This window comes from Podarcis liolepis, assembly GCF_965112155.1.
Source record: "Podarcis liolepis genome assembly, chromosome: 12".
NCBI lineage: Eukaryota > Metazoa > Chordata > Lepidosauria > Squamata > Lacertidae > Podarcis > Podarcis liolepis.
Window position 1 is genome coordinate 17,766,354 of NC_139563.1, and position 24,350 is coordinate 17,790,703.

The 24,350-nt window shown below is 42.6% G+C and overlaps 1 protein-coding gene and 1 long non-coding RNA gene across 2 annotated transcripts in view; one reads left to right on the forward strand and one right to left on the reverse strand.

Annotated features, from left to right (window-relative positions):
* Nucleotides 1–24,350, reverse strand: part of CCNY (cyclin Y) — a gene marked incomplete at its 5' end in the record, with an annotated part of 121,671 nt that overhangs the window by 25,517 nt on the left and 71,804 nt on the right. The window contains one exon of the mRNA XM_083467197.1: nucleotides 18,223–18,257. Coding sequence (XP_083323323.1) covers nucleotides 18,223–18,257 — 35 coding nt within the window. The remainder of the gene's footprint in view (nucleotides 1–18,222; nucleotides 18,258–24,350) is intronic.
* On the forward strand, nucleotides 2,710–4,332 carry LOC310689177. Its single transcript, XR_014517381.1, has 2 exons — nucleotides 2,710–3,597; nucleotides 4,266–4,332. It is a non-coding gene; the product is annotated as an uncharacterized lncRNA (long non-coding RNA).

Consider the following 24,350-nt stretch of genomic DNA (forward strand, 5'->3'; position numbering starts at 1 on the left):
CGATTTTGTCCCCAAACCAGGCCTGAGCCCATGCTGAAGTGAATTGACATAATCAGTTTCCTTCAAGAGTTTCTACAGCTGGACTGCTACTACCTGCCAAAGCACCTTACCCAGAAAAGGAGCATTTGTTACTGTGGCAACACACACACACACACACACACACACACACACACACACACACACCAACCACTCCTGGACCCACCTATCCAACTCAGCTAGCTTAAATAAAGTCATGATGCACAGGGGTCAAAAGAGCATGTTGTACAAGAGCATTTGGTCTACCATTAAACTGACCCCACAAAATCAGGCAAAAAGTCGTGAATCTGTTATAACGGGAGCAGTCAGCTCAACAAGACAAGTTATTTTATAGTTTCAATACAGTAGTACCTCTGGTTACAAACTTCCGAGTTAGCGGAGTTCGTAACCCGAAGTGTTCGGAAGGAGGATAGTAAGTCCACTCACCACATGGAATAGCTCTGCTGGCCAACTACTCAAGGATGTGATGGAAACAGCAAAGGTAGCCTTTTTTGCCTCTTTCACCACCACACAATATGTGTGACTATGCAATCTACCACATGCCAAATCAGCTCCAGGCATCTCTGTACTCAGTACTCAGTACTCTGTACTCAGTCAACACTTCTCCATGTTGAAGAAAGGAAGATTTGAAACCAACAACAACAAAAGAGATTTATCCAGCAAAGGGATTTTTCTTGAAGGAGGTCATCTTTGTTTACCCCATCTTCAGAAGTAGACAAATACATGTCTTTCAACAGAGACTTTGAAACAATTTCTTAATTTGGTTTTCTTTGGTCTTCAAAAGCACGTCAAGTGCAAGTAGATAAATAGGTACCGCTCCGGCGGGAAGGTAAACGGCGTTTCCATGCGCTGCTCCAGTTCGCCAGAAGCGGCTTAGTCATGCTGGCCACATGACCTGGAAGCTGTCTGCAGACAAATGCCAGCTCCCTTGGCCTACAGAGCAAGATGAGCGCACAACCCCCGAGTCGTCCGTGACTCGACCTAACGGACAGGGGTACCTTTACCTTTACCTTGGTCTTCAAACTGAAATGCAGATAAGAGACCTATGCCCAGCCTACATAGCTAACAATGGATGCTATATATATTCACAGCCCCATCTATGCCATGTGTAATGGGTACACTACAAGGATGTCCTCATCCCTGTTGTCACTAATCCATTCCCACTCCCAATGAATGAGCATGAGAAGTAAGGGGTGTCCTGCTGCTATTTCATCATAACCTTTATTCCAGGACCAATAATAAGCTGGGTAATATCCAGAACAGGGTAAAGGGTGGATTAATAGTAAGAATGCACCCATAAAGTTTACCTATTCCAGTCCACCCAGGGCTGCATTATCAAGACCCAAACAGTCTACTGGATGCTGCAGCCAATAAATGTGCACGTGGTGAACCAGGCTTAATTGTGGAGCTATTCATGATCGTTGGGGCTGATGGGAGTTGTAGTCCAAAATATTTGGAGAGCACCAGGCTGGCAAAGGCTTTGTGCTAAGCAATCAGAGGATGGTGTGTAAGTATTGTAGAAATACCTATTATCTGTGATGAAAGAAGGAAATGATTGAGGTGCCTCGCAACTTCTGTCCCACCACCTGCTACTTTACATATCTAAGCCTCTGAACACATATTAGAACCAACAGACTGACCCTTAAGAGAAGAAAAAACAGATCAAGCTGGCAAACAGCTGAATTCAAATCTCACCGAAAGCTCTACATTTAAAAAAAAAATCCAACACATTTATACAGAACAGATGAAACTGAATCATATCATGTTGGACTACCGTCCACCTCAAGCCCAATATTGTCCATACTGCCTGGTAGCAGCTCTCTCTTAAGACTACTGCTGCAGATTGAACAAGGGACACTGGGATGTGAACCTGGGAACTTTGCAAAGCATGCACTTTATTACTGAGATATAGCTACTCCACTCATCTGGATCATCATTAGTAAAAAGCAGCATTTTTATATTGAGTTACCATCTTGCATAGCCGATGCTACAAATTTTATGGAATTTTATGGAACCCTATACTGGGAAAGGTGTTCCATCTACCTTGGTCATGGATAGTGGTGGCCTCTGGGTCCCAACCCTCCCTGGAATTTTGTGCCCTCCCTATACAGTTTGAGACCCACTGGTTTTAAGATAAGCAGCACTGGGACCCGCAGAAACTATTTCAATTGAGCATGAACTCTATGACACTGCTATCTTCAACGCTATACTAAAATACTAAATAAATAGTATTTATTTTTGACACTTCTGTACGATGCCAACAAACATCAGCACCTCTCAGTTGTCCTTTCCACATTGCCTTTTTAAAAAGCACATTGTCTGTATTAGGAAGAGTGAGAGAAAGCACTGCTCTGGAATTACAGTACAGGGGAGCCAACTTGCACTGCTCAGAGATGCACCATGCACTTACGGAGGAAACACATAAAATACAAAAGCACAAACCAAGAACTCTAAACAAAAGTTTGTCAGAAAGTGTGGACACCAAGTCCACAGCTACTATCCAAAACTACTAAGGGGCTTTACAGTGTTAACGGAAAAAATCTGAGGGCTCTCTTGGACAAAACAAAGACACCAACCAGGATAACTTGGAGCAAAACAGCAGCCTGTAGGCTTGGCCTTTATTGAACTGTTGCAACAGGGTATTTCCTTCACTTGCAAGAGAGAGGAAAAGACCCAGAACAATGGGCTGCAAGACCTTATAAAAACTTTTGAAATTCCCCTCCTCTAGCTCAAGCCCACCCCCAGAAACATCATGCATACATTACAGAAAGGAGGGGTTGACATCATGCATACATTACAGAAGGGGTTGACATCATGCATACATTACAGAAAGGAGGGGTTGAGGGAGGAGTTGTGGTGGTAACCTGAGTGTCCAGTCACCTGGCTTTCCCCCTGCCCATGAGTCACTTACAGGAGACAAAGGAGAGTTTGCAGTTTCCTGCCCCCAGAGGGAAGATCTGATCATTGTCCTTTGTTTCAGTCTGTTCTGAATCCACTACCATATGCAAGTTCTTTGTCAGTTTGATTGTCTTCTGTCTGGGACTATCAAGGCTGACATAGCAACTGGGCAGGGCTCCTGTGGATGTGCTGGTATGCTGAAGAGATTATGGCTGACCAGAAACCAAGCCACCCTCCTTTGATATTGAAATAAAAATGGAACAGTGCAAATCCGATGTATGGTTGATTTTCTATGAATTCATAAGAGAAATGTGGCGTATGTAGTGTGTGAGTGTGAGTGTGTGTGAAGTTTGTACAAACAGAATGATTGGGGTGGGGGGGTTCCTGCTACAGTTCCCCCCTTCGGAGATAAGATTGCAAAGGTGGCTACTTTGCAATCCTTTTCTCCGCACAATTTAAGGTGGTATATAATAACCTGGTATTCTCCGTCCCAGATGTGTGTGTCCATGTGAACCTGAAAGGGACTTGGATATCATGCTACTTTAAGGATATTTGCATAGAAATATAATGGTGTGACAGTGCACATAGTATCACGTAAATTAATATTTTGTTGCTCAGTTACTTGTGGTATTCTAGCACCTTGGAAGAAATATTTTCTCAATAGTGATCTATGCTTTACATTTAGGCAGGAAGGTCCACTAATGACTGAAAAGTGCAGTTTGCTTCCCCCCCGCCATTTGTGTGTTCTCAGGTGTCAAGGTAGCTTTTCTGTGGTCTCACATCGGCATGGTGTCGCAGTAGTGGCAATCCCTGGTGAATCCACTTAGGGCTTTCATATTTATCATGTAGCCTGGTACCCACCACAGCTGGCACAGGTTTCAGACACGTCCTGAGAGAAATGTCTTTGCCTTGGCCAAAATCCATGGGATTCCTTATTATTATTACAGGCTCTGGTCTTGCAGTCATGGGAGTTGCTCACTTGCACTTTAAGAATCAAAGAGCTAATTGCAGCCTGGATACACTTGCCCAATTCAAACTGAGTCCAATTTGAATTTATGTGCCCATGGTTCTCAACCTTTCAGACCAGTCTGTTAAAGGAAAACCGTTCTTAAAAGGGCACTTTGTCGAAATAAGTCAATTTAACTCTATAAGGGATGATTCCTGCTAAACCAAAGCATGTGCACCTTCATGTATCTTATAAGCTTCTCCTTGGTAAAGCCAGTTTTAGCACATTTTAAAGTGGATAGGGAAAGTTGGCAGAGTGCCAGGTGGGACAATGAAATGTGGTTATCTAAACATTGGACTACACAATAGTGTGAGCTATCAGAAAGTATAAAATGCATGAGAATTGGTGTGCAAGCAATAAGACATTAAACATAAAAATAATTACACACAAAATAGCCCCCCCTTCTTGTGGGAATAACACACTGTCAGACACATTTCAACATTCCTACATAATAACACTTAAAACAAAACAAACTAATTAAATATCAGTTGCATATCTTGACACAATTGTGATCTTTTACGCATGTATCTTTTGAAGCCTGGAGCACAGAGGCTTGAGGTTCAAGTGAAAAGATGTCCTTGCAAGTCAACTCCACCCCCCTTTGTCAGGCCCACTCCCCTGGCAGTCTATATCCTTTGAAAGAGATAGCTGTGGGCACTTGAAAACTCTGGTGTCTTGTGATGACGGAAGAACTGAGTTGAGGGGTTGTTGCTGCTTTTCATCATTGCACATCTGTATAGGTGATATCCTGTAAGGGGCAGGGTTTTGGGGCTTAAAGACAGTTAGAAAAGGGAGGGGGCAAAAGGCAAAAAGGATGTCCTCCAGTTTCCATGGGAAGCTGCAAATAATAACAATCTTAGCACATTAAGCATTTTATTCATTTCAATATTATTATCACATTTCCGCATAATTACTGTTATTATCTGCTAAGTTTGTTTGCTTTCCTTCACTTAGTTTTTGTTGTTGTTGTTCTTTTCATATTATAAAATAAAAATTACTCCACATGTATAGAAAGAGAACTGGAACTGTAAAAAATACAAAGGTTAAAAATACAAAAGGAAGCAAAAAATTAGATTACCAGTCAGATGAAAACAAACTTGACACAAAGACATCAGATTTAGAAAAGAATTATTATTAAATATATTATCAAAACCACGCAGATTACTACTAGACTGGAAAAAAATGGGAAAACCATGGGGGAAAACTTTAAATTCACCATGTGCTATCTGTTAAAGAACTTCATGGAACTGACTTTCAACATGCGATGAACATGTCCCCAAAGTAGAACACACAGACACAAAATTACCTATGAGGAACCAAAAATAAATAAATGCTAAGACACGCAATTAATAGAAACTTGAAGTAACCTGAAGTAACCTGTTTTGGCATTTTACCATCCCAAATGATGTGACAACAACAACTGTAATGTTAATAGCGGAATACTGGGAAATGAGTTAATACCAAGAAAAATGAATGGCAATTTAAAGTTGTGCAGGTACCTTGCACTAGCCAAAATGACAAAATTAATAAGAAATGCTCAGGCCGAAGGTAAACAAGTACCATTCCACAAACAATGTTTGGTTGTGCTTCGATTAACTTCATAGACATCATGGAGAAACGGATTAAATAAATGAAAACAGATTATTTGTAACTTTAAAAAGAAGTGTCAAGGCCACAAAGAGATTGAAGTTACTAATATAGCAGGGATTCAGACTTGTTTCACGGAACAGAAAGAAACTTGCTGTGGGAGGAAAAAGGGACAAACACTTTGTTATCGGGGTTCACATATCCTGTTAAAAGGGAAAATTATTTCATGTGAGAAGCTTGTCAGGAAATGCTGTTCCTAAAATTCCCATTGAGGGGGGAATGCTTTGATATTTACCTGTGAAAAGAATTTGGCATGTTAAGATTTGGAACTTGGAAAGCTCTTGACTTTTGATGGGCTAGTTGTTGTTTTGTTTTGTTTTGTTTTGTTTTTTTTAGCCTTTTGTCTTAAGTAGCCCTGGAGCAAAGACAGATTAAGGGTGATTTACCTCAATGGTTCCAAGTTTTCTTTTCTTTTTTTTTTTTCTTTTTTGGAAGAAACCTCCTCTCCCCCCTTACAGTTCCCCCCTTCCTCTCTCTCTCTTCTTTAGCTGATCTAGCCTCTGTGCATGTGCAGAGTTCATGTCTCAGCAAACCTTTTATACTATTGAAAATGTTGCATCCTTTGGCTAAATTACCATTTGAATAAGGGAAGGGAAGGGTAAGGAGTAGATTTTGAAAACAGGGTTTGATTTTAAACAAAACAGAGAAACTCAGCAATTTAAGTATTCACCAAAGCTAGCAATTTCAGCCCAAGCAAACTGAGACTGCTTCCTTTATGTACAGGAAAGGGCTAATATCCCTCTGGCCATTCACGGAACAATCAACCGCTCTCTTATTTATGAGTAAAAATGGCCAGAGTTAGAATTCATAGGATTTTTTATTTTATTTTTTAACATTCTCAGCCATTTCAGCCTTACCATTTGCAGACAAAAAAATATTATTATTATTATTAATATTATTATTTCCTGCCCTTTATTTACAGGAATGGTCAAGGCTAATTCTACTTGATTATTCATTTGTATGTGCTTAAACTTTGAGTAGACTTTTAAGTCTGATTTTTAAATAGTAGACAAAATGATAAACACTGTAATCACTCAAATGCTTGGTATTACCAGTTGGGCTTCACCTCTCACCTTTTAAAACTAAAGAGCAAAGCTAGGCTGAATTTCAACTCCATTACCACACCAGAATTTAAGAATTACCCTCCAATGCTGGCAGACACATGGTCTTCCACACAGCCACAAATTGGGAGAGTTGAAAGGGACCCTGGGGTCATCTAGTCCAACCCTCCAAAATATAGGGTTCACAGCAAGATTTCACAGCAAGATTTGTACTACCAAAGAGGCATACACATTTAAGTACAGATTTACAGCTGGGAAAGGAAACATCTATACTCCTGAGAGGATCTCTTATAAAGCACAGTTAAAGCAGCCCTAGATTTGATTTTTTTTAAAGGGAATACACAAGTGTTGCCCCCTCCCCTCTTTGCAGTTTCCTTTAAAGGAAGCTTACTCGGGAGTAAATTTACCTAGCACAGAAGTAAGAAGGGAGAAAACAACTGAAAGAGGCAGAGTGAAACAAGGGGGAGGGGGGGCATTTTCTAACAAAAGAGGCCATGAAGTCTTATAGAGACTGATATCAGGAGCCTTACAATAACTCTTCTGTCCAAGTAAATCAAAGTTAAAACTGGACTCAAATATATTTTCTTAGAATGAACACCATACTTTTATAGGCATACGCTTAATGAAATACATACGCTGCATTTTAGCTTGAGAGAGCAGTTGTGCTCAACTAGGCTTTTGCAGCAGAAACATTTGGTTAACTTCTCCTTCCAGAATAGACTGGAGCAGAGGTGTACTCACAAACTCAAAAGTTACAACAAAACATCAATTTACCATTAGACTTAAAATCACCCTCCTCACTTAAAACTAGAAGAAAGAGGTGGGGTAATCCCCCTTTCAGAACACAAGTAGCACGTATACAGGATTTCACCACTTGGGAGGGAAACTCTCTTTTAGAGCCTCTCTCAAATAACAAACATTTGCACACTCCATTCTCCATTTTGTTTTGTTTTAAGATTGATAAGGCGCAACATGGCTTCCTTAGATTTAAAATTTTGAAGCAAGCTTGCAATTTAAAACTATGTGCATTTAAGAACAGTCTGTGGATGCCAAGGCCGATGTAAATACAAACCCTTGAAATATTTCTAAATCTTTGAATACATCTCTTATTAATTTTTTAATTTTTTAATTTTTTTTGCCTCTGAGCACCATTAAGTTTACAGTTTCATGTTCTAGCTTTAGATTATAGTTTAACAACACAAATTTGATGTGTTCAGCTCTCCCTAAGAGTTCACACCCTGATTTTGTTGAAGGATCCCTGAGGTGGCCACTGTGCCCTGGGTTCTAGGTGGTGGGCCTAAGCCACCCACTAAAAGTTACAACGGTCTCGTACTTTGTACTTGGAAAGACCATTTTGCCCCTTTATTTTATTTCTATTTTTTCTCTAATTGGAGATGACAAGCTGGAGGGGCATATTAGAGTCCTCTCTGGGGCAAAAGGCTTCATGGAAGCTTTGTTGCCAGGAGGAGTCCAGCTAGGGTGTTTAGTGAGCTCCCATTCTCTCATATGTTGTTATTGGGGGGGTTTTTTTTCGTTACGAAGTACGCTAAAGACAGAAAGAGTGGAAACACACACACAAGGGAGGAGGGGCAATGGGAAAGAAAGGGGTAGAAGAAAGATTCTTTCAGTATTTGGGATATCCTTGACTTAGCGCAATCCCTACTTGTTTCTTAACCACGAGCTATTTGCTAAAAACCTCAAGCCTGAACGGAAACCTAAACCACGGGTCTCTGCCCGGAAACCTAAACCACGGGTCGCTGCCCGGAAACCTAAACCACGGGTCGCTGCCCGGAAACCTAAACCACGGGTCGCTGCCCGGAAACCTAAACCACGGGTCTCTGCCCGGAAACCTAAACCACGGGTCGCTGCCCGGAAACCTAAACCACGGGTCGCTGCCCGGAAACCTAAACCACGGGTCGCTGCCCGGAAACCTAAACCACGGGTCTCTGCCCGGAAACCTAAACCACGGGTCTCTGCCCGGAAACCTAAACCACGGGTCTCTGCCCGGAAACCTAAACCACAGTACTGTTTTCAAGACTAATCCTAGTGTGGGGCCCCAATTGTGAACCTCCCCTTCTACCCTCCACAACAGCCTCCTGCCTAGCCTTTGAGACTAAGTTTGGGCTCCCTACTGGACGCCTGCGCTGTGCAGTGCCAGATTGGGGTCCGAGAAAACAAAGTTTTGAAAGGGGAGCAAACGACCTTGCGTTCTCACATACCCAGGTCATCCCTAACAAAGGTCACCAGGCAGGAGGGGAAGCTTCATTTGCATAAGCAGAGAAAGTAGAGAGAGGTTTGTAAGGATGCCCCTGGACGACTCCGAAAAGGACATCAGAGAAACAATAAGCACCACGTTTTCCTGGCCACACTTCCGAAAGGGAAAACAGGGGAGAAAAGGAGAGAGAGAGATTAAGGCGTTCCTGGACGACTCCGAGAGGTAACGCCAGAAAACCAGTAAAAGTACCACGATTTCCCTGGCCACTTTCCGAAGGGGGAAATCGGGGGAGAGAAAGGAAAAGTTTAGAAACGTTCCCGGCCGATTCCGAAGGGTAACGTCAGAAATGAAAGAAGAAAGTCTGGCTGTCGTGGAGATATTCCCTTTCCAACCCCCCTCCCTCTGTATTTACTTCAAACCATACTCACGTTCGAAGATGTCCCCCGCAAATCCCAGGATCCTTTTCTTTTTAGCCGGCTTGACCTCGCCTTTGCTCCCCTGGTTGAGCTTTTGGTGACGATTGATTACCGCCCGCAAAGAGGAGGCAGGGAGAGGAAGAAGGATCCCTGGGCTAAGGTTGCCCAGTGGCGCCCGATCCCTTCTATCTCCCCTCTCACCTTTACAGGAGAACCAAGTGTCCCTTCGTGGTCGCCAACTGTTAACGGAAAAAATCTGAGGGCTCTCTTGGACAAAACAAAGACACCAACCAGGATAACTTGGAGCAAAACAGCAGCCTGTAGGCTTGGCCTTTATTGAACTGTTGCAACAGGGTATTTCCTTCACTTGCAAGAGAGAGGAAAAGACCCAGAACAATGGGCTGCAAGACCTTATAAAAACTTTTGAAATTCCCCTCCTCTAGCTCAAGCCCACCCCCAGAAACATCATGCATACATTACAGAAAGGAGGGGTTGACATCATGCATACATTACAGAAGGGGTTGACATCATGCATACATTACAGAAAGGAGGGGTTGAGGGAGGAGTTGTGGTGGTAACCTGAGTGTCCAGTCACCTGGCTTTCCCCCTGCCCATGAGTCACTTACAGGAGACAAAGGAGAGTTTGCAGTTTCCTGCCCCCAGAGGGAAGATCTGATCATTGTCCTTTGTTTCAGTCTGTTCTGAATCCACTACCATATGCAAGTTCTTTGTCAGTTTGATTGTCTTCTGTCTGGGACTATCAAGGCTGACATAGCAACTGGGCAGGGCTCCTGTGGATGTGCTGGTATGCTGAAGAGATTATGGCTGACCAGAAACCAAGCCACCCTCCTTTGATATTGAAATAAAAATGGAACAGTGCAAATCCGATGTATGGTTGATTTTCTATGAATTCATAAGAGAAATGTGGCGTATGTAGTGTGTGAGTGTGAGTGTGTGTGAAGTTTGTACAAACAGAATGATTGGGGTGGGGGGGTTCCTGCTACAACAGATAATTGCTTTCCTAGATCTCCTGGGCTTCTACTCTCCTCTTCCACTATTTCCTTCTTTATTTCCATCTTCCCATAGAAGTAAGAAATGTAGAGTTGGAAGGGATCCTGAGGGTCATCCAGTCCAACCCCACACCTAGACTACAAACAACCTTCATCCAGGAAACTGGTGAAGATTTCTTGGAGTGCTGTTCATTATGAACCAAGGCAACTCCGAAAACCTTCATCAGATTCTGGGAAATTTGCTGTGAGGGGTTTTTTTTAAGTCCCTGGGAACATTGTTTCCACGCTTAGAGACTTTGATAAGCTGGTAACAATCTGATAAGCTTATAGACTTAGAGACTCTGGTAAGCTGAAGAAAGGGTGTTGGCTACTTAAATACAATCATCATCACCATCTCCCCTGTGCTCCTTCAAGATACCTTTTTTGTAAAAATAAATAAAAACCGAAATGAAGCCAGGACTACTAGCACAAGAGGAAGTGGCAGCCTTGGCTGTGGTTCAGCTCATGTCTGCTGGGTGGGTACCTATTGCAAACGACTGCAGTCTAAAAACATGCATAATGAACCTGCAATAACCAGACTCAGGCCAAATGTCATTAGGTGGCATCCTTGTGGGCAAATATAATGACAGTTGACTGGTATATGTTGGTAGAGTGCCGCTACCACACACACCCCTCCTCTTCCTCCTCCTTTTGAGCTGTGGCTAGTCTTACTGTGCCCTTACTGTGCCTCCAAAGAAAATATATAGGAGGGGGAGAGGCTATGCGCCTTCATGCAGAGGGCCCACAGCATGAAAAGGAGGTCACCAGAGGGTCCCATGTCAAGCCCTCCCCCCCTCACAAACCCCCCAGTGCAGCTGGCCCTGATCTGACTGCAAGAAAATACTGGTAGAAGTTGTTTCTACATTATTTCAGAAGGAAAGAAGAGCCCCACTGGTTCTGACCAAAGGTCCATCCACTCTGGACCTCATGTCTCAGAAGTCTGGCAATTGCCTTCTTCCCATCCCGTTACCATCAGGAGAATGTAACAAATGGACTGCTGGGCAGATTTGCAGATTTGGAAAGGATGCAGTACAGATCCCAGGACGTGGGAGAGTCCATGGCTCTGGGTTAGTGTTATAGGAATTCTAAGGTCTCAAATATAGAATAAATGTTGGTAATTGCACAAGGTAAAACACACATACATAAGTATATAAGCCACATGTCTAAAATAGTACAGGAGAGCAATCCAAAAGCCACCTTGGCTCTTCTAAAGACTCTAGATATTTCCTCTGCCTCCTTAATGCTCCTTGCCTGAGAACATGGGGAAGTTCCTGAAGAGATTCCTCTCCTGTATCTATGATCCTCCTTTGTATTAATTTTCATTGTTTACCCAGATGCTCTGCATGAAGGATGTCTGACAGGCATTCTGATTGTCTTATCAAATGCTCATGTTTTGTGTAAACTGTGTCTGGAACTATGTGAAACTTGCTAAATCCTCAGGGATATCACACCTTGGCCAGCCTGAGCCACAGAAACCCCACCTTATGTGTGATGTCATTTCTGACTGTTTGTAGAGGGAATGTCCCTTCTTCTCCACTCCAAAATGCAAACCCTTAAGAGAGATGCTTCTTCTTGGTTCTGGGTCTCTCTTGCCTCCTTGCTAGGGGGGGAGGGAACTCTGTTGCAACAGAAAAATGAAATATCTGCATTGCTTTCTCTGCATCCTGCCTCCATTCATTCATCTCTGACCAATCATGAACTTAGGGGATTCAGTCCCTTGGGGAGTTGGGCAGCAAAAGCCAACCACCCTTATTTTTCTATATCAGTTGAAATGCAGTTCCTGTGCTACCAAGGTAGGAGTGAAGCTGGAACTTGTCGGCAGAGTCAAGCAAACTTACAAGCCAGGAAGGAAACTTCCCCTTTCCTATCAGCAATGACAGAGCCATCTAAAGCCACAAAAGGAAATGTGGGTCTCAAATCAGCAGCCTTACCAGCCAGACTCAAGCACCTTCCTTTCGGGGGGGGGGCACCAAGGCAGCATGCCTGCTGAAGGATTTGAGGGCTGAACTGGGACCCAGGGTCACTGCTAGGCAGTATCAGATGCCCCAACAGATGATCTAGTGGACCAATGCAGCTTTTCCTGGTCCTAAAAAGTGTCAGCCTTGAGGACTGATTGTGAGGCATCTGATCAAGGCCTGTATTTTAAAATGAGCTTAAAGATATATTTGCAAATGTTTGTATGTTTCATGCCAGGCAGAAACCAGCTGGCTAAGTACTTTGGCAGTTGTTTATCTTCCTGCTCTCCTGAACAAGGGCCCCCCTGATTTATAGCAGTAGCAGGAGACAAGTTTCTCAAAGTTGTAAAAGGAAATTACAGGCTGGGAGCAAATGTTACACTGGCCCTACATATTACAGAATACAGTCAAGCTGCAAAAACACTAATTAAGAGTTGGTAAATAGTAAGATTTATTGTTTAACAGAAAATAATACCATGTGCCTCCCATCAGACTCTAGCCATATTTTCCTAAGGTTTAAGGTATACTGAGAGAGTTAAAGGGCAATAAATTTTGGGAAGAGTTAATGGGAAAAGCAGCTGGCTGGGAAAGGGGGGGTGTAAACTGAAGAGGCTTCTTTTGAAGCTGTTTTTACTGAGTTCCTTTTTTACTTTGCAAAGGCCTTTTCTTCTACAAAGCTATCTATGTTATGTATGAGATTTGTTGGCTTAATGTAATTATGCAAAGGATTTAGAAAGTAAGAAATGTTAGATTCTTATGTTAGATTCTTATTTCATTGATGGTGTGTGAGAATGTGAACCCAAGATCTCTGTTTAGATAGAATTTAATACCATGAGCCATTTGTTTTAGCCATTTGTTTTGGAATGCAGGGGCAACAGGGGCAAAAGGTGATCTGGTAATTATGGTGCTACTTGTCTGCCATTTATGGATAGAAGGAAATATAGCTCTTTGTCTCCCATAAAAGGTAACAGGAAATGGGTGTATCTTTTATGATTGGTTCTAGCAAGCAGCCAATAGGAATTTCAACCAGGCTGATTGGACAGAGGCAGCCAAAGGAGGAGCAAGGGGGCTGGGCTGAGGAAATATAAGTGCTGGCCGTCAGGGCTGGAGGGGACAGAGCTTTGGTAACCATATACCACTGTGCCTATCATTTATTTGTCTGACAAATAAATTATTATTTTAATTTCTCTATTGCTGCGTTGAATATTTCATTCCAGCTAAGCGTTAACCACGAGCAGGGTGCTACAATTGCTCTTCAGTTTCATCAACTTATCCCCGGGTAAAAACATCCTGCCAACCTAAGTTCCCACTTTCCAGCCTTCCAAATACTCTGCCTCTGGAACCTGCCTCAAACTACACTGCTACCGGCCTACCCTGGGCCCAGTAAGTAGTATCTGAACAGGGCCTCAAGATCACAAGCTGTGGTTGTGGAAAGCATTGTAAGACAGCAGTCAGAGAAAATGGAACCAGTGGTTTGTGTTTTGAGGATCAAGTTGCATTTGCTGAGAAAAAAGGCACAGCCTGGAAAACAAGAGTGACCTTCCCCAACACCTGCTTTCAAGTGGCCTTTAAATTACAAAAGAAAACCACAAAGGAAACGACCAGGAACCAAAGTTCTGACATTATTGCTAGGGGCATTTTGTTGTTTTGTCTTTGCCACAACACATTTGGAACTCTGGAGATATATTGCTGCTGCTATTTGGCACACAGGTTCACCACTGTGCATCATTTTTGAACTTTCAGAACCCCACTGTTTAGCTCTGTTGTAGCAGCTATTCTACTTTATTTTATTTTTTTGTGGGGGAAATGTCTGAACAGCTTTAATCTTCAGCAGAATGCCTCTTATCAAAATCAGAACAGTCTGCAGCCTGAGAGTCACTGATAAAAAGATTTTTAAAATGGACAGGCTCAGGAGCACTTTTAGTTCACTTTGCTGTTTTATCAATTCCTTTATGGCTCACAATTTTTATTCTAATGTTAACAGAATCTGGAGTATTTTAAGTTGTGTGCAGGGGTGGGAGGGAAAAGCCTTGATATCTCTACCCAAAGTACTGAAAGCTGAATAACAGATGACACAGTATCAAAAACCAGGTGGGTTGAAAAAAAGGGGTATGAAAAGGTTTGGAGAGACAAAACCAACAGCAGTTGAGATCAGAGTACTTCAGACTTTAAGCATCATATAAAAAAGCACCACAAGGCAAGGAGTCATTTTCAAGTCCGTATTATGCTTTATTCAGTGAGGCAACACAGTCCAAAACTGGCTCTGATCCATACAAATCTTGGCCTTTTTTCCACTATGGTTTGGAATTATGTCCAAACCCAAGAGCCTTTGCTTAATCATGAATTACTTGGCCATCCAACCCAGATGCTTGCCAAGATGCAGAGGCACAAGGTGAGAGCAGCTGGAAAATAAAACCGTGAGTAGACTAGAAGTAGATGGGGGACAGTTGGAAAAAACAAACTTTGGAAGAACAAGTCATGGTTTGTTCGCTCATCTCAGTGGCGTAGCGTGGGTTGTCAGCACCCGGGGCAAGGCAAGTAATTTGCGCCCCCTAACCCGTGGATTTGCGCCCCCTAACCCTAACCCCCAGATGTTGCGCCCAGTACAGCCGCCCCCCCTGCACCCCCCACGCTACGCCACTGCTAAGGGGACAAGGAACACGCGTGGGGTGGGTGGAGAAGGATGTGGCTAATAATGCAGGAGGGGGGTCTAAGGGGAAAAGGAGCTCGCATGGGGTGGGTGGAGAAGGAGCTTTTCGGAGAGCTGAGCGGGGAGGGGGGAGGGAAAGAGCACTGTTGCTTTAAAGGAGCCAACCGGACAGCAGCCACTTACAGCAGTGTAAGCAGCTCCTTTCCACTCCCGCTTTGCTCCTTCTCTCCCTCTTTGCTGCTTTACACAGCTAATGGTGAATCCCCTGCAACCCAAGTCCTGCTCAGCGGATCAGCTAAGACGCTGGGAGAATTGTAATTTCCCCCTCTCCCTCATCCCGTGCCCTCCTGTCCCCAGCAGCCTTTTAAAAAACTTTTTTTACTGGTTTTCACTGCGCTCGTGGCTCAGAGCCCTCCTGTGCCCTGCCGTCCCTCTGCAGCCTCATTGCTCCGTTTAGAGAGCGCACGGACCTTTGCTAGCTGAGGCTGCAGCAGCTGTTGCTGGCTACGCAGCGCTTTTTCCGGCTCGCTATGGCTCCCGTCTGTCCCTCCTCGCGTGTAAGCGGCTGCTGCCCGCTTTGCTGGCATGGCTCTCCTTCCCTCCCTCCTCCTCAGCTCCACCCCCTCCTCCTGGCTGTAAAGCAAGCATGAGTGCATTCGCTCTGTAACACGCACAGGCATTTTCCCTTCCTTTCTAGGAGCAAAAAAGTGTGTGTTTTGGAGCGAAAATTACGGTAATTCCCAGCAAGCAATTAGCAGGCTCGCTCCACCTCCTCCTCCTCCCGGCTTTGCTGCTGCTGCTGCTGCTGCGCGGCTCTTTTCCTCCACCGACGGCGCGCTGCACCTTGGAGAGGTTCCCGCTTCCTTGAGGGGGGCCGGCCAAACGCGCCCCCCAAAATGTTGCGCCCGGTGCGGCCGGCACCCCTGGCACCCCCCACGCTACGCCACTGGCTCATCTGCAAGCAGAGCAGAGATATTTTGCCAACTGGTGCAAAGGATAAGGTGGTGCCCTTCCTCATTCCATCTAAAGATGCTGACTGGACTGGCAGCTGAATCTTCTTTCAGCCCTGGTGGCAGGATAGCATCCTTCATAGCACCTAAAGGCAGTAGGCCAGTTTGGGTGGAGTTAGGACAGGCAATTTAGCATACACAGCTCTTTCATCCCATATAGGGGAGTGGCTGAGGGCTTAGGGGGAACAGCCATAGAGTTGCTGTCACTGCCCCCCAGCACCTGCCAACTAAGGTGATTACTCTGCCTGATGGCAAGGTCAACCCTATCTGTGACAACTTGCAGTTTGCTGACCGAGCCATGGTTAAACAAACCATGGATTCTTCACATTATGTGCAGGTACAGCTATTAATTTATATCCGTTATCAGAAAATAGCCCATGTTAACCCTAGACAATGCAATGTCAAACTCATTTTAGTAGAGGGCTAATATCCACCGCAGATTTTTTTAAAGAGAGAAGCCACTGACATATACTGTTTGCTGAAAAGATCTTGGAGCATCTTGGCTCCAGCTAGAAATCCTTAGTTACACTAGCTCAGGAGCATGGGGAAGCCAAATTGTTCTTCAGAATTACTGTCATAAATGACTCAGCTACCTTGATTACATTTAAGTTGCTTCCTTCCTTCAGCAGGTCTGATATTATTTATTTATTCATCCTTTAATGAGCACCACTGCTGCAAAGAAAGAAAGAAGGAAAGAAGGAAGGAAAGGAAGGAAGGAAGGAAGGAAGGAAGGAAGGAAGGAAGGAAGGAAGGAAGGAGAGGCTTTATGAATTTTGGCTGAAGTGATATGGAAGTTCAGCAAACAACATCATCAGGGGGTGATTTTCAATAAGAAGGCAGCACCAGGAACAAAGGGTTAACCTCTCTGCATGCTATAATTCCTAAGCACGCACAAACACACACACACACACACACACACACAGAGAGAGAGAGAGAGAGAGAGAGCGCGCGCAGAAAAAATGAAACTGCAAACACATTAACAAAATTACTTATATCAACATGGGCGTAAGGAAAAGAAAACAGGAGAAGCTGCTCTCAGGTTTTTAAAAGATTTTTTTTTTTCATATTTCTTCCTTGTTCTGCAAAACAGTATATATATGAGGAAAGCATATGGACTGTTGTCAAAAGATGAATTTTCACTTGCTGGAGTTTCATTTATATATTTCGTAAAATGCCAGATATTAGGTTTAATATTATGTAAGTTTCTAGGAGCTGGGTGGGGGGCACTGGGGAAATGAGGGCGGAAGAGAAAGAGAGAAAATGCAACACTTACATTCCTATTAAACCCTGATAACAAAGAAGTCTCACCTAATCCTAGGACCACCAGTTAGTAAATGTTTAGTACTTAGGTACACGCCCTTCAGTAAAAATACAAGCACTTCAGTTCCATCATCATCATCATCATCATCATCATTATTATTATTATTATTATTATTATTATTATTTGTAATGGTTCTAGGGCTTGCTCGTGCGTAAGCCGGTGCAAACACCTGGCTGGGTTGCCTGAGTGAACCTTTTCTGTCCGGACAGCCACTCACCCGTGGCTGTTGGGCCCCAAGTCATTCAGGGCTTTGTACACTAGTACGAACACCTTGAATCAGGTCAAGTAGATACACTGGCAGCCAGTATAGTGTTTTGAGAATTAGGGTGGAGATAATTCCCTCTTGCTGACCCCAAAACCAGCCAGGCAGCAGCATTTAGCAGCATTCACAGCTTCTGGAACTTTTTCAAGGGTAGCCCCACTGACAGCACATTGCAACAGTCTATATAACAGGTTACTGGAGCACAGATAACCGATCATGATAGATGACACATGCATATTTAAATTACTGCTTTGCTTGACTATACAGCAAGATGGCAACAGATCAGGTCTCAAGTTGAATGCATTTTGCTGAGAAAAAAATGATAATGTATATATATGTATACTATTCACAACTGAGCCTAAAATTCATCTGCAAAACCATTCAGCTCATTTAGCTTCATCACCCTACTTTTCTGTTCTAATATGTGGCAAGAAGAAGAGATAAGAAAAGGGCATCTCCAGTCTAAAACTGCATCCGCAGTATAAAATGTAATTTTTGCACACTTCCTTGCCATAGGCTTCTGCAACAGATTCCTATAATACAGGAGGTCTCTTTCTACAGTCTCTAAATAACTTTTGGCACTCCATGGCTGTACATTTAGACAGCTGATTTGCTTGAAAACCAGACTTTTAGATTTATTAGTGTAAACTCAAAACATGCTATTCAACCAGAAAAAGTTGCGGTTTTTTCACTTACGTGGTTTATAAAGAGACTCTTCCGCTTTTCTCTCACTGTGAAAACACAAAACACATTGTAGGAATGTTATATGAATTTGTTGGATTTTAGTTAACTCTCCCAACCACAGAATCTATCATTGGAAAATGAAAAAACTAAATTCAATGCTAACAAAAAAGGAGTTAGTGAATAATCAAATGCCTGGCATGTGTAAAGTAAAACAAGGTGTATTAAAATTCTGATTTCTAAATTAAATGGTGCTAATGTTTTGTTGTACATTGATTTGAGATGTTTAAACATTAGATGGTTTATAAACAAACGAAAAAGCACAGCCCATTTAGTTTAATTGGAACTTTGTTATGAACTCTAAGAAAGCTTTTGATGTACTTGAATGGCACCTGCCAATTAAATTTGTTTTTAACAATGTGAAAATGTTAACAGACATTGAGATTTACCCATTAATAAACATCCTTGCAGATCAATTTCAAATATTTCAATATGCTAAAAGACAAACCAAAAGCTTTTGATACCAAATTAGACACAAGCTGCCTCCAGAACCTCAAACTACTTCATTTAGGACTACTTCACTCCATCATCCCCTTTTCTTCCATCTGCATCCTTGCTGCTGTAGATCCAAAAAGTGTGCTGATGCCGATCCAATGAATGGCTGATGCAGGACATATCACCAACATTCTAGAGTCCCCAAACCTACAAGAGTTCCATCCCTGCTCCCCACAAGTAGTCTTGAATATATCTCATATCATCTCATGCTGACCACATGGTGACCTTAGAACAAAATGCAATAATTATCTGTTTTATTTAGGTGCCAGGGACACCTAGCTGAAAAGATGGTGCATGATGAAAAAACCAGGCATTAACAGTGCAACATTCTATGAGTATACTCAGAAGTAAGCCAGAATTCAAAGGGACCAGCTCCCAGGTGTAAGGCTGCAAGCCTCAATGAAACTGAATACAATCAAGTCCAGGTTGAAAAGTTCAGCTGACAAGCTCCTGCAACAACCAACAAAAATTGCATTCTATGGTTTCTTAATTTGCTTTATTTTTAAAGCCAAGTGCCCAGTTCTAATTTCTGAAAGTGTAGTTTAACTGTTAAGCTTTTTAGTGCCGTAGGGTGAAATTAAGCAGCATTAAAATTAAGGGAGAAAAGGCACTTTTTCCATATTATTGTGCTTTTCTGTAGTCTTTTGTGCAGTGTGTAAGAGACAATTTTAGTGGGAGACTTCAAAAGGACAAAAGGCAATATCCTTGAGTTAATAATTACACATCAATTACAACCTCTCGCATTTTGATAGCTTTTAAATAATTTAGTACAGAAATAAAAGCTATGTTTCTTCTAGTTAGGGGAATTGTCTGGTACTGATCTAAGCAAAGGACTACATGAGTTCAAAGAAAAGCTGACTCGGTTTCTCCTCAACTCTTAAAATGAAAAGTGGAGTTTTCTTTGGTCTTTTCAAGCTGACAAGTGCATACTGGCAACAAACAAGCACAATCTCACTCAACTGAGGCAAGAAAGAAGGGAGGGGGCTAAATCTAAAGCAGTGCATCCACAGAATGTACTCCAAGGTGAACAACATTGCTCTAGGGCAGGGGTTGGGAAGCTCAGGCCTGGGAGCAAAATGCAGGCCTCTCTATGTGGCCCTCAAGACTATACACAGGCCACACCTCCTGTACTGGCCACAGCATTAACTGGCCTTGCTCCACCCTGCTTGAATGGTTTTGTTTTGTTTTTAAGGGCACATAAGGACTCCACGGAGGGGCGCGGGTGGCACTGTGGGTTAAAACCACAGAGCCTAGGACTCGCCAATCAGAAGGTCGGCGGTTCGAATCCCCGCAATGGGGTGAGCTCCCGTTCTTCAGTCCCTGCTCCTGCTAACCTAGCAGTTCGAAAGCATGTCAAAATGCAAGTAGATACGGGGAGAGGGGAGAAGCGGGGAGAGGGGGTAAAGAAATAAAGTTAAATAAAGAAAAAGTACACAAAAGGTTTTCGAGCCATATTATAAGAGGACCCCTGTATGAAGTCTGGGATAAAAATAAGAAATTGTTGGAGCGAAGAGTACCCTGGTGGCTGTCCCCAACAGATTTGTTGTCTATCAAAAAAACAAACATGGAAGTACAGAAACTGACATATGAAGACCTACTAGTGAGATCCCAAGACAGCTGGAAACTAAGATCATATGAAGAACTAAGGGAGAGGTTGACGGGTTGGATACAGTACCATCAAATTAATGCAATATGGACAGAAGATAAAAAATTAGGAATGAATGAAAAGAAGTCCAAATTTCAGATTGAAGTAGTTGAAAGTAAATCGAAGATACTATCCAAGATGTACAACATACTACTGGAATGGGAAACTGAAGACGAAAAAATCAAACAAGTTATGGTTAAATGGGCAAAAGACCTGGGACATGATATAGAATACGAAAAATGGTCAAAACTATGGAGCGAGGGATTAAAATTCACGGCAAGCGCTGCAATCAGGGAAAATTTAGAAAAAATGATATACAGATGGTACCTTACACCAGAAAAACTGAATAGAATGTACAAGACCGCAGACAAGGCTTGTTGGAAATGTAGGACAAAAGAAGGCAATTTTATACATATGTGGTGGACATGTGAGGAAATTAAAAAAATTTGGGATCAGATATATAATGAGTTAAAAAAGATATTTAGATATACATTTCCCAAGAACCCAGAGGCCTTTCTATTAGGGATGGTCGGGAAAGAAATTCAAGAAAAAGATAAAGTTCTATTCCAATATTCAACAGCAGCGGCCAGAATGCTAATCGCCCAAAATTGGAAAAGCACAAATCTTCCAACGGTGAGGGACTGGCAATTAAAACTACATGACTTTATTGAATTAGCAAGATTGACACAAAAAATTAGAAATCACAAAAATACAAAGTTAAAAGAAGAATGGAGTAAATTTATGGCTTATTTTGAAGGTAATTTTAAAAACTTACCAAATACAGCAGGTTTGGTGTAAAACTCCCGATGTGCAAAGTATAAACAAAACCAGCAGTAAAAAGATAACTACTGAATGTAAAAACCCGAAATCAGTAGGGAAGGAAGTCGAAAGTTTTACGTTTTTATGTTGTAGTTTTTTGTCTTTCTTTTTTGCCCTCTTGTCTGATTCTTTATTTTTCTTTTTTCTTGTTTCTTTCATAGTACTTAAGTGTCATGATTTTTTGTTGAATGTTGTGTTTTTTTCTTTTTGTGTGCATAAAAGAAAATCAATAAAGATTATTTAAAAAAAACAAAAACAAAATGCAAGTAGATAAATAGGTACCGCTCCGTCGGGAAGGTAAATGGTGTTTCCGTGCGCTGCTCTGGTTCGCCAGAAGCGGCTTAGTCATGACCCGGAAGCTGTACGCAGGCTCCCTTGACCAATAAAGCGAGATGAGCGCCGCAACCCCAGAGTCGGTCACAACTGGACCTAATGGTCAGGGGTCCCTTTACCTTTACCTTTAAGGACTCCATGGAGCCCCCTTCCACAGTTGAGTCCACCTCCTCACCATAATTATCACTATCACTAACTCCTGCAGTGGCTCTTCATCATCATCACTGATATGGGCCACTCTAGGCATGCCATTTTGTGGTAGAGGAGGACTCCTTTGTTCTCCCACTAAGTGGCATAGCTGAAGTGGCCTGCATGTCAAGGAAATGGTCGTTCTAGCCACACCACTCTGTGGTAGACCCACTTTTGTGGGTTGCACCAAAATGCCTCCAGGAGGTAAGAAGCAGTGGTGGCAGCGGAGGAGGCAGGCAAAGGGAAACGGGTGGGAGAGGGGTGTATGTACTGTCACCTACTTCTTCTTTTTTTCAAATAAAGCACTGACGATGACGAGGAGCAGGTCCAGGGGGTTACTGCCTGTGAGTCCCAAACTGAGGTATGGGACCTAGGCTGTTGCCCTGTTATCACCTCATTCCTGTTCAGGGTTCCATTTCACTTTCTTTCCTTTTCCACTGCAACTTTAAAACTTATTCCTGCTCTTCTTCTGACTCTGCTTATCCTTTGGCTTCAAATGAGAGCACCACATACATCTCAAACTTTGTGTGCAACTAGCAAATTCAAATGCAACCAGAATTTGTTCCTAACACCAGAGCCTACTTGCCAACTGCTCTTCTCTGGCTTCCACAATGCCACCGGTTTTATTTTGGGAATGGAATTTCACATATTTTTGCAGGCACGGCCTAAATTTAGAAATTCTGAGCAGCGTTTCGGGAGCGAGAGGCTGCACGACAATAAAAGACGTTCCAGTTTATTATACAAAGATGCGGGCTGCAATCCAGAGGATCAGAAATGGGCATATATATAGCCATGGTCTCCTCAGAGCAACAGCACAGAACCCAAATCCCTCTGACAAATGTCAGAAAGCACAATCTAGCAATATATATTTATTTTATTTATTTGTGTTCCACCTTTTTAAATAAATAAAAAACATCCACAATTAAAAGCACAACAGCTAAGAAATCTAAACACAGCAAAACATGATTATAAAAGTGTCCAAAGTTACAAAAACAAAGTCAACATAGCAGCAGGAAGCATCATGCGACAACAAAACAGCATAATTAGTAAAATTCCAGCGGCAACAATAAAAATCATAACCACTGTTTATTCAAATCCCAGGCTAATCTGTTTTGACCCAGTGCCTATAATCTGAGTAGGCTGTAGGAAAAGTTGCTTCTTTCTTGTTTTGCCTTAGGCCATCTTTCAACAGGTTTCAGGGACTTGGTATATATTTTAGCACTCCCAACTCCTGCAGTACTGGCACTTGGTCAGCCTACATTGGCTTGCAGAGGTCCACACAGAAGACCAGATCCAGCATGCAACTAGGCATCTGGCTGGCTTTTCACAGCAATTACAGAGCGTTGCAAAGCACAGGCTATCTCCCTGCCCCAAGGAAAATTCTTCTAAGTGAAAGTTGTTCTTAAAGCTACAACAAAATTGGACAAGGACGATAGTAGGGCTGGGCGATATAGAGTCGTACCTCCGTTAACGTAACCCTCTGGTTACATAAACTTTGGGATGCGTGTGTGGCAAACCCAGAAGTATTTTACCGGGTTTCACTGTGCGCACATGCGCAGAAGCAGCCTGCACATGCACAGAAGCGGTCCTCAGGTTGCGGAAACCTCGGGATCCGTATATCATGATGTTTAGCTGGTGATATATATCATGAAGTTGAAAACCAGATATTGCCCAGGCCTAGACAGTAGTATCCTGATCAACTGACATCCAAAAACAAACCTAGGAAGTAATCCACTGCCTAGCAATGCTTTCCATTTGATTTAACTCTGCAAGTACAGGAAAACTACACTTGATTATAAAGGTGTTTTATAATTGAGAAGCTGTTCACACTCTGGGCGTTAATGTAAGACTGTGGTAGATTGTAAAGAAAACCAGAATTGGAACAATGGTCCGCAAAATAACCCAGTTTTACAATCACTGGAATGCAATATTCCCTGCTGACACTGGAATAACAAATCACAAAACTGCGAGACTGCACCAAATGTTCATTTACAAACATTTCTGATGTGAAAACCTAGAACATAAGAAAAGCCTGCTAGAGCCCATCTAGTCCATCATCCTGTTCTCACATTGACCAACCAGATACCTGTGAGAAACCTACAAGCAGGAACTGAGCACAAGAGCAGTCTACCCCTTCTGAGGTTTCCAGAAACTGGAATTCATGATGATATTGCCTGTGAATTTTTTCAGCTTAGCCCAATATTTTTCTGACCATTCACACTTCTCATGTCTATTTGTATTGGTTATCTCCCAAGTGTTTTGTTGCCAATTCTAGATTTTGTTGCCAATTCTACTTCATTTCGCGATCTTAGCCAATGAGGACTTGCACACAGAACATTAGAATAACATGGTACCACAAAGTCAGACAACCTGATGATATAGAAGGGAGGCCAACATAAGCAAGTGCAATGCTGTAAATGGGCACTGGAAAGTGAAAGTGAAAGTAAGCTTGTTCCTGTTGCCCCAACTGATCAATATGACATTCTGTGGTTAACCAAACTGTATAATTTACTTGTCTTGGTACCAGGCAATTGTGATCCTTCTTTCACACTCCATTAAGAGTAGAGGAAATGAGTCGGTCTTTAGTGAAACTATCCTACAG